General features: G+C 48.2%; 2 protein-coding genes across 4 annotated transcripts; one reads left to right on the top strand and one right to left on the bottom strand.

The window, feature by feature from the left end:
* Positions 1-1,282: 1,282 nt before the first annotated feature.
* Positions 1,283-2,892, bottom strand: Sit1 (signaling threshold regulating transmembrane adaptor 1). 2 transcript variants are annotated; one of them, XM_050156029.1, is made up of 5 exons: positions 2,694-2,892; positions 2,437-2,572; positions 2,301-2,359; positions 2,118-2,179; positions 1,283-2,027 (listed from the first exon to the last, which is right to left on the bottom strand). In XM_050156029.1, exons 1-5 carry the CDS (start codon positions 2,734-2,736, stop codon positions 1,794-1,796), a joined length of 534 nt encoding a protein of 177 aa, XP_050011986.1. In that variant the 5' UTR covers positions 2,737-2,892; the 3' UTR covers positions 1,283-1,793. The 2 variants fall into 2 exon arrangements, with proteins under 2 accessions (XP_050011986.1, XP_050011984.1); XM_050156027.1 differs by having other exon boundaries at positions 1,283-2,179.
* An 8,866-nt stretch (positions 2,893-11,758) lies between these two features.
* On the top strand, positions 11,759-14,274 carry Ccdc107 (coiled-coil domain containing 107). 2 transcript variants are annotated; one of them, XM_050155987.1, is made up of 6 exons: positions 11,759-11,942; positions 12,025-12,176; positions 13,555-13,618; positions 13,706-13,796; positions 13,868-13,974; positions 14,047-14,274. In XM_050155987.1, exons 1-6 carry the CDS (start codon positions 11,837-11,839, stop codon positions 14,256-14,258), a joined length of 732 nt encoding a protein of 243 aa, XP_050011944.1. In that variant the 5' UTR covers positions 11,759-11,836; the 3' UTR covers positions 14,259-14,274. The 2 variants fall into 2 exon arrangements, with proteins under 2 accessions (XP_050011944.1, XP_050011945.1); XM_050155988.1 differs by having other exon boundaries at positions 11,760-11,942; positions 13,558-13,618.
* The last annotated feature ends 187 nt before the right edge of the window (positions 14,275-14,461 follow it).

The following is a 14,461-nucleotide window of genomic DNA, read 5'->3' as shown; positions in this document are numbered from 1 at the left end:
ATGGAGGCCCAGTTACTTAGGTGTAGTGGGAGGCCCCAATCTGTTGGAGGAGAGAGCCGCTTGTTGGTTCCCAACTGTTCAGCCCCGAAATAATCACACAGAAACCATACTAATTAAATCACTGCTTGGCCCATGAGCTCTAACTTCTTATCGGCTAGCTCTTACATTTTAAGTTAACCCATTTCTATTCATCTGTGTATCGCCACGTGGCAATGGCTTACCAGCAAAGTTTCGGCATGTCTGACGCTGGTGGCGGCTCCATAGCATCTCTCTGACTCAGTCCTTCTCTCTCCCAGCATAACAGCCTAACTCTCCTGGCCTAGCACTGTTCTTCCCTGCCATAGGCACAAAGCAGTTCTTTATTCATTAACCAATAAAAGCAACCCACAGACAGAAGGACCTCCCACACCACTTAGGAACACACGTAGCCGGTGGAAGCTGTAGAATTTGAACTCAGGCAGTACGGCTCCCAAGCCCACAGTTCTAACCTGGTTGCCAATCTGCCTGTTACCACTGCATCTTATTTAGTGCAGGAGGTGCAGGTTAAGAATAAAGCAGGTGATGGGTGGACAGGCAGGCATATTGGATAGGGTTTTTTGTTTTTGTTTTTGTTTTTGTTTTGTTTTGTTTTTCGAGACAGGGTTTCTCTGTGGCTTTGGAGCCTGTCCTGGAACTAGCTCTTGTAGACCAGGCTGGTCTCGAACTCACAGAGATCCGCCTGCCTCTGCCTCCCGAGTGCTGGGATTAAAGGCGTGTGCCACCACCGCCCGGCCTGGATAGGGGTTTTAAATACAAAGAGTTAGGAGCAAAATATTGCTGCCAGGACTGCAGGTGACAACTAAGAAGGTGGAGTAGATCATTCCCTTGATGATAGGGTGGCGAGGAGGCCAATAGAAGTGTTCGTCAGACAGAATAAAGACAGGACAAGGGATGCCACTGATGGGGAGCTAGGTAGCACTCAGGGGGCCAGGGAAGATGGGTGTGGGAACTGATGAAGGCGCTAGGCCAGCAGGCAGGGGACACTGTTACCGAAGCCATGGAGAGAGTGCCACAGGACTGGTGAGGTTTCAAACCCCAGTGGCAATGGGGTGGCTTTGAACAGAAATTTTGTGACTGTTCTAGAATCAGGGCTCCGATCCTTCAGCCTCAGCAACGACCTCTCCAATCGTTTCCCAGCTAGGCAACCCCAGAAATCCTCTAGACAAGGTCAAAGCTCCCACCCCCACCCTTTGGGGGTCTGTTACAGACCGGCAGCCTCTGGTTAAAACGCAAAACGTTTTTGAGATGCTTTATTGAAAACCAGGGGATGCCAGAGACAGCAGCATGGAGACCATTCTCTGTCCAGGGTTTTCAGGCCAGCTATCAAGACCGAGACTCCAAGAAGCCTTTCAGTGTGGGCTCCCATACATGGTACCCACCCACATCCTCCCTGGCTCTTACCACCTCCTCCCTGCCCACTTCCTGTGTCTGAGAAGACAATGAGGTATCTGATAAGCTGAGAAGGGGAGATAGGGAACCCGGGTTTAAACCCCGGAAGGAGGAAAAAGTGTGAAGCAGGGAGTTTGGGGGCTTACAGGAACACAGAAAAGATAAGTGGAAGGGGGTGGGGTCTTGCAACTCCATCCTCATACAGTCAGGAACCTTCATACTCTGAGATGCGTGCCTTGCAACCGCACTAACATCAACCGTCACAACCTCCTGGGGGTAGTCGGGAAGAAGGCATGCACTAGCCATGGCGGCAGGAGTCCCTGATCAAGTAGCGAGCCATGGTTGCCCACAGTGGCAGGTCCTCCTCAGCTGGGTGCAGGCTGACTGTTGGCATAGGCCTGATCTGGGAAGGAAGCCCGGGCTCTGCGTGTCTGGGCGCTCACTGAGGCATAGAGTTCCGGCTCAGGGTCCGAGGCCTGGGGCTTTGGCTCAGAGTCTAGCACCACCTCACAGTACTTTATGGGGGTCCCAGAGCTGGGGATCCGACCTTGTGCAGGTCGCAGCTGCAGGCTAGTGTAGCATGTCGCCTCCTCCGTAGCCTGGAGATGCGAGGGTGTTAGACGTTCTCTGGACCCTCGGGAACGATCTCCATTTCCTTCCCTCCCCTTTTCTTCGGCCAGCTGACTCACCCTGGCAGGGCCTCCAGAAGATGGGTCCTGCCCTTCTGGCCTTGGCTCTTCAGACAGCCGTCCTGGCACAAGGGAACAGGAATCCGGTCAGCTCCTGCTAGCCCCTGGCATCTCTACATCTCCATCCCACCTACTAGGAGCAGGCCCTGTGCCCTGTTCCTCCCGTCCGTCCGCAGTACCTACCTGTCTGTAAATAGTGCAGGTTCCCATACAGGGGAATTTCTTCCACGGACTCTCCGGAGCTGTGGCACAGAGTTTGGGAGACTTTTTACTTAAGAGGGAGTACTCCATTAACCCATCCCAGTTATCCTATACTCACCGTCCCTGCGCCTCCTGGCTCCTGCTCCGACGGCTGGTCCACTGGGACAAGAGTACAGCCAGCGAAACGAGAAGCAGCGCTGTCACAACCCCTAAGAGGGCCCACAGTCCCCACGCAAACGTCACGGAGGGGATCCCTGTGGATGTGAATGGAGGGGACTGTTACTGCCCTGCACAAACCCCTTCCCCAACCAGCATCAGGTAGGACATGGAGCCGCATAACCCCTCCCCCAGAAGCCCCTGCCCCGCCCAGCTCACCCAATGCTAGTAGATGGCCTGTGCAGTTGCTACCGCTACTCATATCTGCCGCCGGTCGGTGTTAGAGTCCGCTTCACGCTGTCCTGAGTCACGGGTCTGCCCTAGTCATGGCCTGACAGCTGTCACAGCCCTCGGCAACCCCAGTGTCTTCTTAAACCTGGCCCCCACAGCTCAGCATCGCCAATACTGACGGTGGCAACGTTGCTGGTTTCCGGAGAGGAAGGCAGAGAGGAGGGATCAGCAAAAGAACAAAGACCCCGCCCTGTGCCTGCACCTGCAGCACCCTGAGCTCTCAACTCTCTGACATCCCCAACGGCCCTGAGTCCCCTTTTTTCACAGAGTAGTCACAGATCTGAGTGTCCTGCGCCATGTGCAGGTGAGTCCGCAAAGACTCTGAAGAGTATATAGGTGGCCTGTAATGCGACTAGCAAGGACAGGAGCCCTTTGTCATGGGATGCCCATCTTTTCTCTCTGGCTCACTTTGCCATGAAGGAGATGTCTGCCTCGGTGAGCATGCTCAGACTTCACGGTTCTACTCCAGGAAATAGACGTATTTATTTATGTAGTCCAGGCTGGCCTCAAACTCAGTATGAACTCGAACTCCTGCGCTTTCTTCCGCCACCTCCGTAGTTCTGAAATTACAGGCATGCACCACCATGCCCAGCTGAGACAATATCTGTATATTATTGCTATTACTTGCATTATACTCGGGAATAGGAAGATAGAGGAGGATTCCTTCCTCACAGCCTAACTCATCCCAACTGTCTGTAAGAACCTGACACTCTATTAATTGCATTAAGGGAATCTCTGTTCCAGGCTAATTCAGGCAAACTGGGCCTGTCTTTTAAGTTACTCACTTGCTAGAGAGAGCAGTAGCGAGTTCCAGGGCTACGTAGTGAAACCCTGTCTAGGGGGAAAACATTCTTCACAAGGACTGGCTGGGAGACAGGTCAATGGGTGGAGTCCTTGCCTAGTAACTGTGAGGACCTGAGTTTGGATCTCCAACACCCACACAAAAGCCAGGCTCAGTGCACACGTCTGTAACCTCAGCTTTCCCTGGTGGCAGGGAGGCAGGTGGATCACTAGATCACTAGATCACTAGATCACTAGATCACTAGAGGTCACTGGCCAGTCAGTCTAGCTGAATCAGTGAGCTCGAGACCCTGTCAGAGAATAGAGTGGAGCCCGGCTGTGATGGCGCACGCCTTTAATCCCTCGAGAGGTGGAGGCAGGAGGACCTTTGTGAGTCTGAGGCCAGTCTGATCCACAAAGTGAGTTCCAGGACAGCCAGGGCTTCAAAGAGAAACCCGCGAAAAACTAAACTAAAAATAAAATAAGAAAAGAAAAAGGAAAAGGGAAAAGAATGGAGTGGAGAATTCTGGAGCAGGACACAAGAAGTTGTTTTCCAGGCTCCACAGGAACGTGTGGATGGATGCACACACACAATTTTTAAAAAAATGTTTTATAGATCTTAGTTCTAAATTGTTATGAACAATAATGAGGTCCTATGATATGTATGCTTCAGATTAGCATAGGGTGGGGGCATGGTCTTATTTAGCCCAAGCTTGCTGTCCAGTGGAGACTGGCCTTGAACTGCTGCTCTGCCTGCTGAGGGCTAACTCAGCCAACCCAGCTGTTGCTCACCTCTTTAAAACCATCCTAAACAGGTGTTGTGACTCATGCCTGTAATTCCAGGAACACTGAATAAGGGGCCAGCTGGACCATATAGAGAGCACTATAAACAAATAAACTAAAAACCCTGACTCTCCATAGAAGTTGATTCAGAGAACATCTAGTCATGCAAGGTTCCTGGCATTTTAAATTGCTCAGGTTTCTTTTAGACACAGTGTCTCCAGTTCCACAGATAATTAAATATTTTTACTCTTTGACTACTGGGCATGATGGCACATGCCTTTAAAACCAGCATTCAAAAGGCAGAGGCAGGCAGAGCACTGTGAGTTCAAGGCCAACCTGGCCTACATTAGAGAGTTCCAGGCCAGGCAGGGCTATAAAATCAGACCTTGCATACATACACACACATACATACATACATACATACATACATACATACATACATACATACATACATAAAACAAATAGCAAGGAACTAAAGGTGTACAGCTCATTGGTAGAATTTGTCCTAACTGCGCTCAAGGCTTTGGGTTCAACCCCCAACACCAACCCCTAGCCCACAATTTAAAACAAACAAAATAGGAACTGCAGGGTCTGGCTCAGAAGTTAAGAGCACTTGCTGCTCTTGCAAAGAACCCAGGTTTGACTCCCAACATCCATATGGAGGCTCACAACCATTTGTTACTCCAGTTCCAGAAGATCCAATGTTCTCTTCTGACCACTAAGGGCACCAAACACAGGCATACATGGAAACAAAAGGTTCCTGTGGCTCAGCCCTGAAGATTGCTCGTTGCTCTTCTAGAGGTTCAGAGTCTGATTCCTAGCACCCATAGGGTAGCTCACAACCATCTCTAAATGCAATTCCAGGGACTCTGATGCCCACTTCTAGCCACTCTGGGTACCAGGCATGCAAGTGGTAAACAGATTGTATGTACCCATACCATACATGAAATAAAAATTTTAAGATCTTTAAAAAACAAAAACACTCTCATACATTAAATAAAATCTAAAACAAATCTAAATAAATCTAAAAAGGCAAAATAATTTAAGCCCAAAAATAATAGGAAAACAATGTTGGTTGCAACATACAGGGGGAGGGACCAGGACCTGGGTTCAATCCCCAGAACAAGTAAATAAATAAAACTAAAAATTATGGGATAGTGATTATAAAGTTGAGAAAAAAATGTTTCTTTAGTTCCCAATTCCTTCACTCAAGGGGACCATTTGGAGTTTTAATTTATATTTAGGGTTTTCTCAAATTTGTTGTGAATCTTTGCTAAATTTTTCCCTATCACTAAAACATTTTCTAATTATATATCTTTTGCTTCATATGAAGGAAACTTTTTCATAAAGTATGTGTATAGGGTGTTTATGTGTGCACAGGTGCAGGTGCCTTTGGAGGCCAGAGGGGGCGTCAGATCCCCTGAAACTGGTGTTACAGGTAATTGTGAGTTATAGGACCTGCATGATGTGATTTGAACTCTGGGCCTCTGAAATAGCAGCAAGTGCTCTTAACTGCTGAGACATCCCTCCAGCCCCTAAAAGAAACTTTATTAAATGAAATCTAAGGTGCAGGGTGGGTGGCTCAGTAAGACTGTTGCTATGGAGACGTGGACCTGGGTTTGAATCCCCAAATGCCACCCAGGTATTGAGAGCAGGCAGATCCTTAGAGTTCTCTGGCCAGCTGGTCTAGCAAGACAAAATGCTAAGACAATGTCCTTCTCCACAAGTGTGCATGTGTGCACACACCCATGTACACTACACACAGAAGGAAATACACTTGAAAAAAGGAAAAATTAAAATACTGTTTGTCACTCATATCAACATGGAGAGTCACTGTACTTTCTTCTCTAAAATGTAATGATGTAATTATTAATTAAAGTAATTAAGATTCATTACTCTTTTTGTTCTGTAATTAATTTAAAATTGTTAACTATAACATTTCTATACTGGCTTGTTTATATAGCTACAGAGTTCAATAATTTTTAAATTATGTTCCTTTTTTGTGTTTACTGGTTTATTTTTTATTTTATTTTATTGAAAATAATTTTGACATTTAGAGAATTTTTAAAAATATCTTTTTGGGGCTAGAGATGTAGCTCCATTGATAGCATAGTTACCTAATATGCCTATAGCCCTGGATTTGATAGACAGTACCAAATAAACTGCACACGTACAATCCCAGCACTCAAGAGGTAGTAGAATCTGAAGGTTCAGACATTCAAGGTCATCCTTGTCTATATAGCGTGCTCAAGACCAGCTCAGATTGCACAGGGTTCTGAGTCAAAAATTTAAAAAAATATCCACTTGAGTGTCAAATACACTAAGTATAGCAGTGATTTCTATTTAAAAATATTTAAAATCAGAGAGATTTCCAGCCCTTGGGTGGTGAGGTGAGGTGGGAGGAGTCAACCTGGACTAATTAATGGGTCAAATTCAGCCTAGACTACATAGCATGAGCTTCTCTTAAAAAAAAAAAAAAGTCATGAAATTTTCAGGCAAATGAATGGAACTAGAAAAAAAATCATCCCGAGTGAGATAACCCAGATTCAGAAAGACACACACTCATAAGTACTCACTCATAAATGGATATTAGCTGTAAAATAAAGGATACCCAGGCTACAAGGCACAGAGAGGGTGAGTAACAAGGAGGGATCTAGGGAGAATGCATGGATTCCCAGGGAAGGAGAAATAGAAGAGATCTCCTAGATGGACTAGGGTGAGTGGGGATAGGAGAAGGAGGGACCAGGTAGGGAGTGGTGTTGGTGGAGGCTGCTCGTTCATTTCCCAGCTGCTCAGACCAAATAAGCACACAAAAACTATATTAACTGCAATATTGTTTGGCCAATAGAGTAAACATATATCTAGCTAGCTTTTATATCTTAAATTAACCCATTTCTATTATTTTATATTTTACCATGAGGCTCATGGTTTACCGGCAAAGCTCTGGATATCTGTCTCCTCTGATGGCTACGTGGCATCTCTCCCTGACTCCGCCTACTCTCTCTCTCTCTCTCTCTCTCTCTCTCTCTCTCTCTCTCTCTCTCTCTCTCTCTCTGTCTTTTCCAGCTTTCCAGCCTGGCTTTATTCTTTTAAGCCATTGACTGAAAGCAGTTTCTTATTAACCAATGGCAATAAAATATTCAAAGCATACAGAGGCGAGTCCCACATCAGGGTGGGTGGAGGGGGGGAGTATGGAGGGAGACTGGAATTGGAGGGCATGGGGGGGGTGATGTGGAAACCTAGCATAGTGAAAACTCTCAGGAATCTGTGAGGGTAACGCTGTAAAGCCTCCTCGTAATGGCAGCTATGGAGCCTACACAGGCTACCTTCTGTAACCAGGCAAGACTTCTTTTTTTTTTTTTTTTTTTTTTTTTTTTGATTTTCGAGACAGGGTTTCTCCGTAGCTTTTGGTTCCTGTCCTGGAACTAGCTCTTGTAGACCAGGCTGGCCTCGAACTCACAGAGATCCGCCTGCCTCTGCCTCCCGAGTGCTGGGATTAAAGGCGTGTGCCACCACCGCCAGGCCAGGCAAGACTTCTAATGGTGAAACTGCCACAAAACCTTCGACCTACAATCTATCCTGCCTACAAGATGTGCTTGGGTAATGGTGGCACAGAATGTGTGGCAGTGGCCAACCAATGTCTGATCTAAATTGAGACCCACTCCGCAAAAGGGAGCCCATGCCGGACACTGCCTGGATTACCGGGAACCAGAGTTTAAGATAGCCCAGAGACCTGGGATAGAAAAAAAAATCAATGAAATAACTCCTAATGATATTCTTCTGTATAGATCAATGCGTGGGCTGGAGAGATGGCTCAGTGGTTAAGAGCACTGGCTGCTCTTCCAGAGGACCTGGCTTCAATTTCTAGCACCCATATGACAGTTCACAACTCTCTGTAACTCTAGTCAGTAACTGTAACTGTCTGACACTCCCAACCCAGACATACATGCAAGCAAAACACTAATAAAATAAATAATCATAGATCGAGCCTAGCCCAGTCATCAGAGAGGCTTCCTCTAGCAGATGATAGGAGCAGATGCAGAGATTCATGGCAAAACATGAGGCAGAGAGGGAGCCCAAATTGGAGATTCCCTCAGGGTCCCTCCCCTTGGAGTTCAGGGAATCCCTGAGGAAAAGGGGGAGGAGGTCAAGGACATACATCAAGAGAACACAGCACACAGAATCAACTAGGCAGGGCTCATAGGGGCTCACAGAGACTGAAGCAGCAAGCAAGGAGTCTGCATGGGTCTGCACTAGGCTCGATGGTATGGTTGTTTAGGTTGGAGTTCTTGTAGGACTCCAAACAATTGGAGTGGGGCTGTCTCTGACTCTTTTGCCTGCACTTGGGACCCTTTTCCTCCTACTGGGTTGCCTCCACCAGCATTGATATGAGGGTTTGTGCTGGTCTTGCATCTTATGCTGTGTTCAGTTGATATCCCTGGGAGCCCGTTCTTTTCTGAGGGGAAATGGAGGAGAAGTGAATTTGGGGGAGAGGTAAGGTGTAGGGGGAGGCTGGGAGCATTGGAAGGAGGGGAAACTGTAGTCGGGGTGTACTGTATGAGAGATGAATAAATAGGAATTTTGGAGGGTTGTTTTATTTTTTATTTTGTTTTATTTTATTTATTTTATTTGCTTGTGTTTGAGACAGGGTTTCTCTTCCAATTCACAGAGACCTGTCTGCCTGCCTCCCTAGTGCTGGGATTAAAGGCATGTGCCACCATTGCCTGGAAATAAGAGTTTTAAAATATTATTTGAGGGTCTCCTTATGTGGCTCTGGCTGTACTGGAACTCAATATGTTGTAGACCAGCCTGGCCTTAAACTCACAGAGATCCTCCTGCCTCTGCCTCCTGAGTGCTGAGATCAAAGGCATGTGCACTGTAGCCTGACAGTTCTTTAAAATCCTGATTGGCTGATTCTTTGGAGGAAAAGAAAGTTGGACGATCTGGCAATAGTGGGCAAGAGTTCTCTGAGGCAGCAAGCTGAGCCAGGGACTGTGACACGTGTTCAGAAGGCAGAAGGATTTCGAGTTTGAATCTAGCCTGGGCTATAGATTGAGACCCTGTCTCAAACTAAAACTAAAACAAAGACAGTAGCTGGGGTTACAGCTAAGTGGCAGAATACTTGCCTACCATGTGTGAGGACATTGGCTAAACCCCCAGTACCACCAAAAGTAATGAAGCCTTATTCTGAAGACCAGGTTTGATGGCACACACTTATAGTCCCAGTGCACAGGTTGGAAAAGTAGGCCACCCGAAAGTTCAAGGCCATCCTTGGCTGTGTGCATAGTGAGTTCTGAGGCCAGCCTGGACTACATGACAGACAAAAAAGCAGCCCTCAGTTGAGAGTGATGCAAACCATAGACTGGACCTAGACATGGCGCTGTGCCAACCATTGTCACTCCACCTTCCCATCCCAGCTATCTTGGAGAAATCAGTCGTTGACAGCTTCCGTTGCCCTGCCCTTCTGTGTCTCTTTATGGAAAAACAATCATCAGTCCCCACATTTTATTCATTTATTTAACACATGTGTCTTGCCTGGTGATTGACAAGCCCTGAAGACAGAGAAGCAAATGGAACGCATTTCTTCCCTAGTTGAGAAGATGGCCTGGTGTTGCCCAGTTAAAAGTTAACAGGGAAAGTTGGGCATGCTGTCTGCATACCTTGTAGCCCAACACTCCATAGACTACAGTAAGAGGATCTTGGACTTTAGGCCAGCATGGGCTGCTGAGACTGTCTCACACAAATAACACAAGATGGGACAGAGGGTGTAACTCCATGTCCTAGTTTCTTGGTTTTCTCCGAGACAAGGTCTCGCTATGTAGACCAGACTGGGCCTTGAATGCATAGAGATCCGCCTGCTTTTGCCACCCAGCGCTGGGATTAAAGGAGTGTGTCACCATGTCTGGCAGTTCTAATTATTAACCTTGTGTGGGTACTGCATGACTATAAACCCCGCATGTGGGAAGTAGAAGCAGGAGGATTAGGAGTTGTAGGCCAGCACCAGCTACGTAGCGAGTTTGAAGCCAGCCTAGGCTACATGAGACCCAGAAGAACCTAGTTTCTATTTACCTGAACATTAATTCATTCCATGCCATTCCTCAAGCGCCCGCTAGTGTCTTTGCTAGGATCGGACAGTAAAACAGGAAAAGAGATACGGCGATATGCTCTCTTGGCATTAGCAGCATACTAAAGAAAGAATAAATTAGAAGTTAAGATATATATATATATCTTGGGAGGGGGAGGGAAAGGGGAGGCGGCGGTGGGGAAGAGACAGAAATCTTTAATAAATAAATTAATTAAAAAATAAATAAATAAATATCAGAAAACAGTATATATATATCTTTTTTTTAAAGTGAATCATGGCCAATTTTATTCAAATTCTCCAAAATTTACAGCAAACATGTCAAATGCTCCTAAAAATGTATGTTGTTCTTTATATATATAATGGTTACTGTGTCTTTTATTGATTCCTTTTTCTTCTTTTCTTTAGAATTCTTTAATAGAAGCCAGAATCTTGGGTTGCCCAGTTGGGAGCCTCTGATCTACTGTTCTGATTGAGTTTCTTTTCGATATTCATGGCCAACATTTGGCTTCTAAAAGGAAGACTTTTTGTCTTTTCAATCACTTGCTGATAGGGTGATACTGCATTGTTACCCATTACCACATGACCTAGTTTGGAGTCATATATATCTTTTTCTTTCTTCTATTAGCAAGTGTCTCGTGTCTCACGTCTCGTGTCTCATGTCTCGAGGGTGGAGGTGACTTTGAGTTCCTGATCCTCTTGCTTCCACGAAGATTACCGGTATACACCACAATCAAGTAAAAGGTACAGGGAAAGACAAAAGATGCAAAAAAAAAAAAAAAAAGCAGCCGCGCTGAGAATGAGCCCCGTTCGGTTGGTGCGCCGAGGCGCACTGCCTGCGTCACTAGGAGAGCTGACGGATGACGTCCCGCTGCACGCCGCTCGGCTCGCCCCGAAGGGATCGCTTCTTAGCGGGGTAGCAGTGACTCGCGGGGGTAGTCTACGCGCGTGCGCACGCGGCACTCTCTGCCCGTGGTCCGGGGACTTTCCCCTAGGCGAAAGGTTAAGGAACTGGTCCCTCGTGTGTAGCCTAGGAAACAGGCCTTCAGAGCGAGCTGTCTAGCCGGTGACAGCGCACCGATTTATAGCTCTAAAACTGCCCTTATTTTCTGCTTATGGTGAGGAAATTGGTCCGTTCAGTTCTAAATACAATGAGCCACTCTTTTAGGCACGATACTTTATACTTATAGATCCTGGAGCCATTCTTTTTTAAGGAATATATAAATAGATAGGAAATTAACTGTTGTAGGAAAGTGAGATGGGCGTGGTGTTATGCAAATATTACTTGGCCCGCCCTGTGCGATGGGCGTGGCCATCCGAGGCGCCCTAGGGCGGGAGCGGCTGCGGTCGTGTGCGCGTGCGCACTTCAGCAGGACGCCAACGCTGGAACGCGGGGGTTCTGGCGCACCTCCTCGGTGAGCCTGGCATGGCGGGCGCGGGCCCCGTGTCGAGCGTGCTGGGGCTGCTGCTTGTGTCTGCGCTGTTTGGGGTCCAGGGAGAGCGCCCCAGCCCCGATCTGGGGGCACACCCAGGTACCAGCGAGGGCTGCAGGAGGGAGGCTTGGACTGCCTGGGAGAAGCGTCCTGTCCGCTGACTGGTGTCTTTAATCCACAGAACACCGCTCCCAGGTCGGTCCCGGGGCCACCGAACCCCGGCGGCGGCCGCCACCCAAGGACCAGCGCGAGCGGGCCCGGGCCGGAGCGCTGCCTTTGGGGGCGCTGTACACCGCTGCCGTCGTGGCTTTTGTGCTGTACAAGTGTTTACAGGTGCGGTCTGGCCGTGGGTTGGGGGAGTCCTGGGCCTCAATCTCCTGGGGGCGCCACGGTGCCAAGAACAAGAACCCGTTTCCCGGCCGCCTGTGAAATGAAGACTAATTAGTTCCTTGGTTTTCCCACATCGTGGAGGTTCGAGGAGCTAGAGAAGTAATGGGTGTAAGGCGCCTGGGAGAGGATAGCTAATGACCGTTACTTAATCCTCCCACAGTTCAGTGAAGAGCGATTTTTTTTCCATCATTCACCTAGTGTCTGATGAAAGTGAGATTTTAACCCAACCATAGTGTCTATATGCGGGACAATGCAGTTACTGCTGAGGCTCCAACTTTGGCCCAAGGAGGGTGTTAGTATGCCAGACACCAAGCCTTTCATGTTCTCCTTGGAAAGGAAGGCCTGAAATATGAACTAACAGTACATTCTGATGGGGCTGAACTAGAGAGTGGTACCTACTACCTAGGGCTGTATCTTCAGTTCTGATCAATTGCTTGTATTAGGAAATAGAGACTGAACTAATTAGTGACAGAAAACTAGCCAAGATGGCTAGTAACGAGCCAGGCAGACTAGACAGGCCGGAATGAGGATTAATAAATGCTAGTCCTGTCCTGTGAATGGAGCTAAGCGGTCAGGGAGACAAGCTGCAGGACCTGTGGAAGAGAGAGGTAGGCATTGCAGTTGATAGGTCCAATTAAAGGGTCTGCCCGTCTGAACAGTGAGAGAATTATATCCTAAAACCTTAGGGCACTGCCTTTAAGAGCACTATATATTCAGTAAGATGTAAATTGAAAACTAATTTGTCAGACTGGGGACTTGATACCAGCAGAAACTGAGGGAGCTAGACCTAGTGGCACAGAATTGCTATCCCAGCTACTCCAGAGGTTGAGGCAGGAGGATTTTTTTTTTTTTCGAGACAGGGTTTCTCTGTGGTTTTGGAGCCTGTCCTGGAACTAGCTCTTGTAGCCCAGGCTGGTCTCGAACTCACAGAGATCCGCCTGCCTCTGCCTCCCAAGTGCTGGGATTAAAGGCGTGCGCCACCACTGCCGGCCAGCAGGAGGATTTTAAATCCAAAACCTGTCTGGGCAATTTAACGAGACCCTATCTCAAAGGCAACACAGAGGGTGGGGATGCTAAACAAGGAAGCAGGCGTCTGGCCGGCCAGTCTTTAGATTCCTGCTCTAGAGTCTCACATTCCAAGGAGTGCTTTGGCAGTGTAGCCATATGTGGGCATACCGGCGTGTTCTTTCACGTTCTGGGTAAGCAGCTGGGCTAGAAACTATTGTGATTCTGAGGTGAATGCCCAGAGCTTCTCTGGTCCCTGTCTTTACTGCCATTGAGGACTGAGGTGCTGCAGCTTTACCCTTTCCCGCTTCCACAGCAGGGCCCGGATGAGGCTACCATTCTCCAAGAGGAAAAAAACAAGAAGAAATCCTTGCAGGCAGGTGGGTTGAGCAGCTGTAGTGGTGGTTTTTGTGGGGGAGTCGGTCAGGGGACTCAGGGAGGAACCATCCCATCTACCTTCCTCCCAGAGCAACAGCTGGTGCAGTTGACACAACAGCTGGCCCAGACAGAACAGCATCTCAACAACCTCATGACCCAGCTGGACCCCCTATTTGAGCGGTGAGAATCTGCGGGGTGAGTGGGAAGCCACAGAGACAGATTGAGCAGCCCCTGAGTGGATATTTCTGCAGGGTGACTATGCTGGTTGGAACCCAGCGGGAACTCCTCAGCGTGAAGCTCAAGACCGTCCACCAGCTCCTCCAAGACCGCAAGCCTGACGCGGGTGTACAAGTTCCAGGTAAACGATCGGGAGGTGATGGCTGGGAGACAAAGCCCGTGAAACTGGAACCAGCTGATCTCTCCCTCACAGAGGCCAGCGTACCCTTTCCTGAGGACTTGGGGAAAGAGGACCAACAAGAAGCTGGGAACAGTCAGACCTGCGAGGGGCCCACAAACTGGAGCCCAGATTCATGGAACCTAGTTCCTTCCTGGGAGGTGGAGCAGGGACTGAGGCGAAGATGGCACAAGAATGTCTCAAAGGACCCAGCAATGAAGGGGGGGCAGCCACTGAAGGGTCAGTAAAACCCAGTCCCCTTGCCCTGGGTGTGCCTCTGTGTTTTTCCTGCTCCCAGCTGGTCAGTCACAGGAATACTAGGTGCATAAGCCAGCTGGGCCTCCCAGAAAAGGCTCCCTTATTAGGAAAAGAGACTGCTTTCCAGAATTCGGAGAAGACAGAGGGAGCTACAGTCCTTCCCTGTACTCCGGAGGCTACTGAATGCCGGCCG

The sequence above is a fragment of the Alexandromys fortis genome, unplaced genomic scaffold (assembly GCF_014885135.2).
Source record: "Alexandromys fortis isolate MF-2015 unplaced genomic scaffold, M_Fortis_MF-2015_v1.1 scaffold_92, whole genome shotgun sequence".
Taxonomy (NCBI): Eukaryota; Metazoa; Chordata; class Mammalia; order Rodentia; family Cricetidae; genus Alexandromys; species Alexandromys fortis.
The sequence above is the reverse complement of the archived record's forward strand: the minus strand, read 5'-3'. Positions and strand labels throughout refer to the sequence as shown.

Coding starts and splice junctions, on each gene's coding strand:
- Sit1 (XM_050156027.1), bottom strand. CDS start 2,736: ATGAGTAGCGGTAGCAACTGCACAGGCCATCTACTAGCATTGG. Junction 2,573..2,693: donor AGGCCATCTACTAGCATTGG/GTGAGCTGGGCG, acceptor TCACATCCACAG/GGATCCCCTCCGTGACGTTT. Junction 2,360..2,436: donor AGCCAGGAGGCGCAGGGACG/GTGAGTATAGGA, acceptor TCTGTGCCACAG/CTCCGGAGAGTCCGTGGAAG.
- Ccdc107 (XM_050155987.1), top strand. CDS start 11,837: ATGGCGGGCGCGGGCCCCGTGTCGAGCGTGCTGGGGCTGCTGCTTGTG. Junction 12,177..13,554: donor TGCTGTACAAGTGTTTACAG/GTGCGGTCTGGC, acceptor CCGCTTCCACAG/CAGGGCCCGGATGAGGCTAC. Junction 13,619..13,705: donor GAAGAAATCCTTGCAGGCAG/GTGGGTTGAGCA, acceptor CCTTCCTCCCAG/AGCAACAGCTGGTGCAGTTG.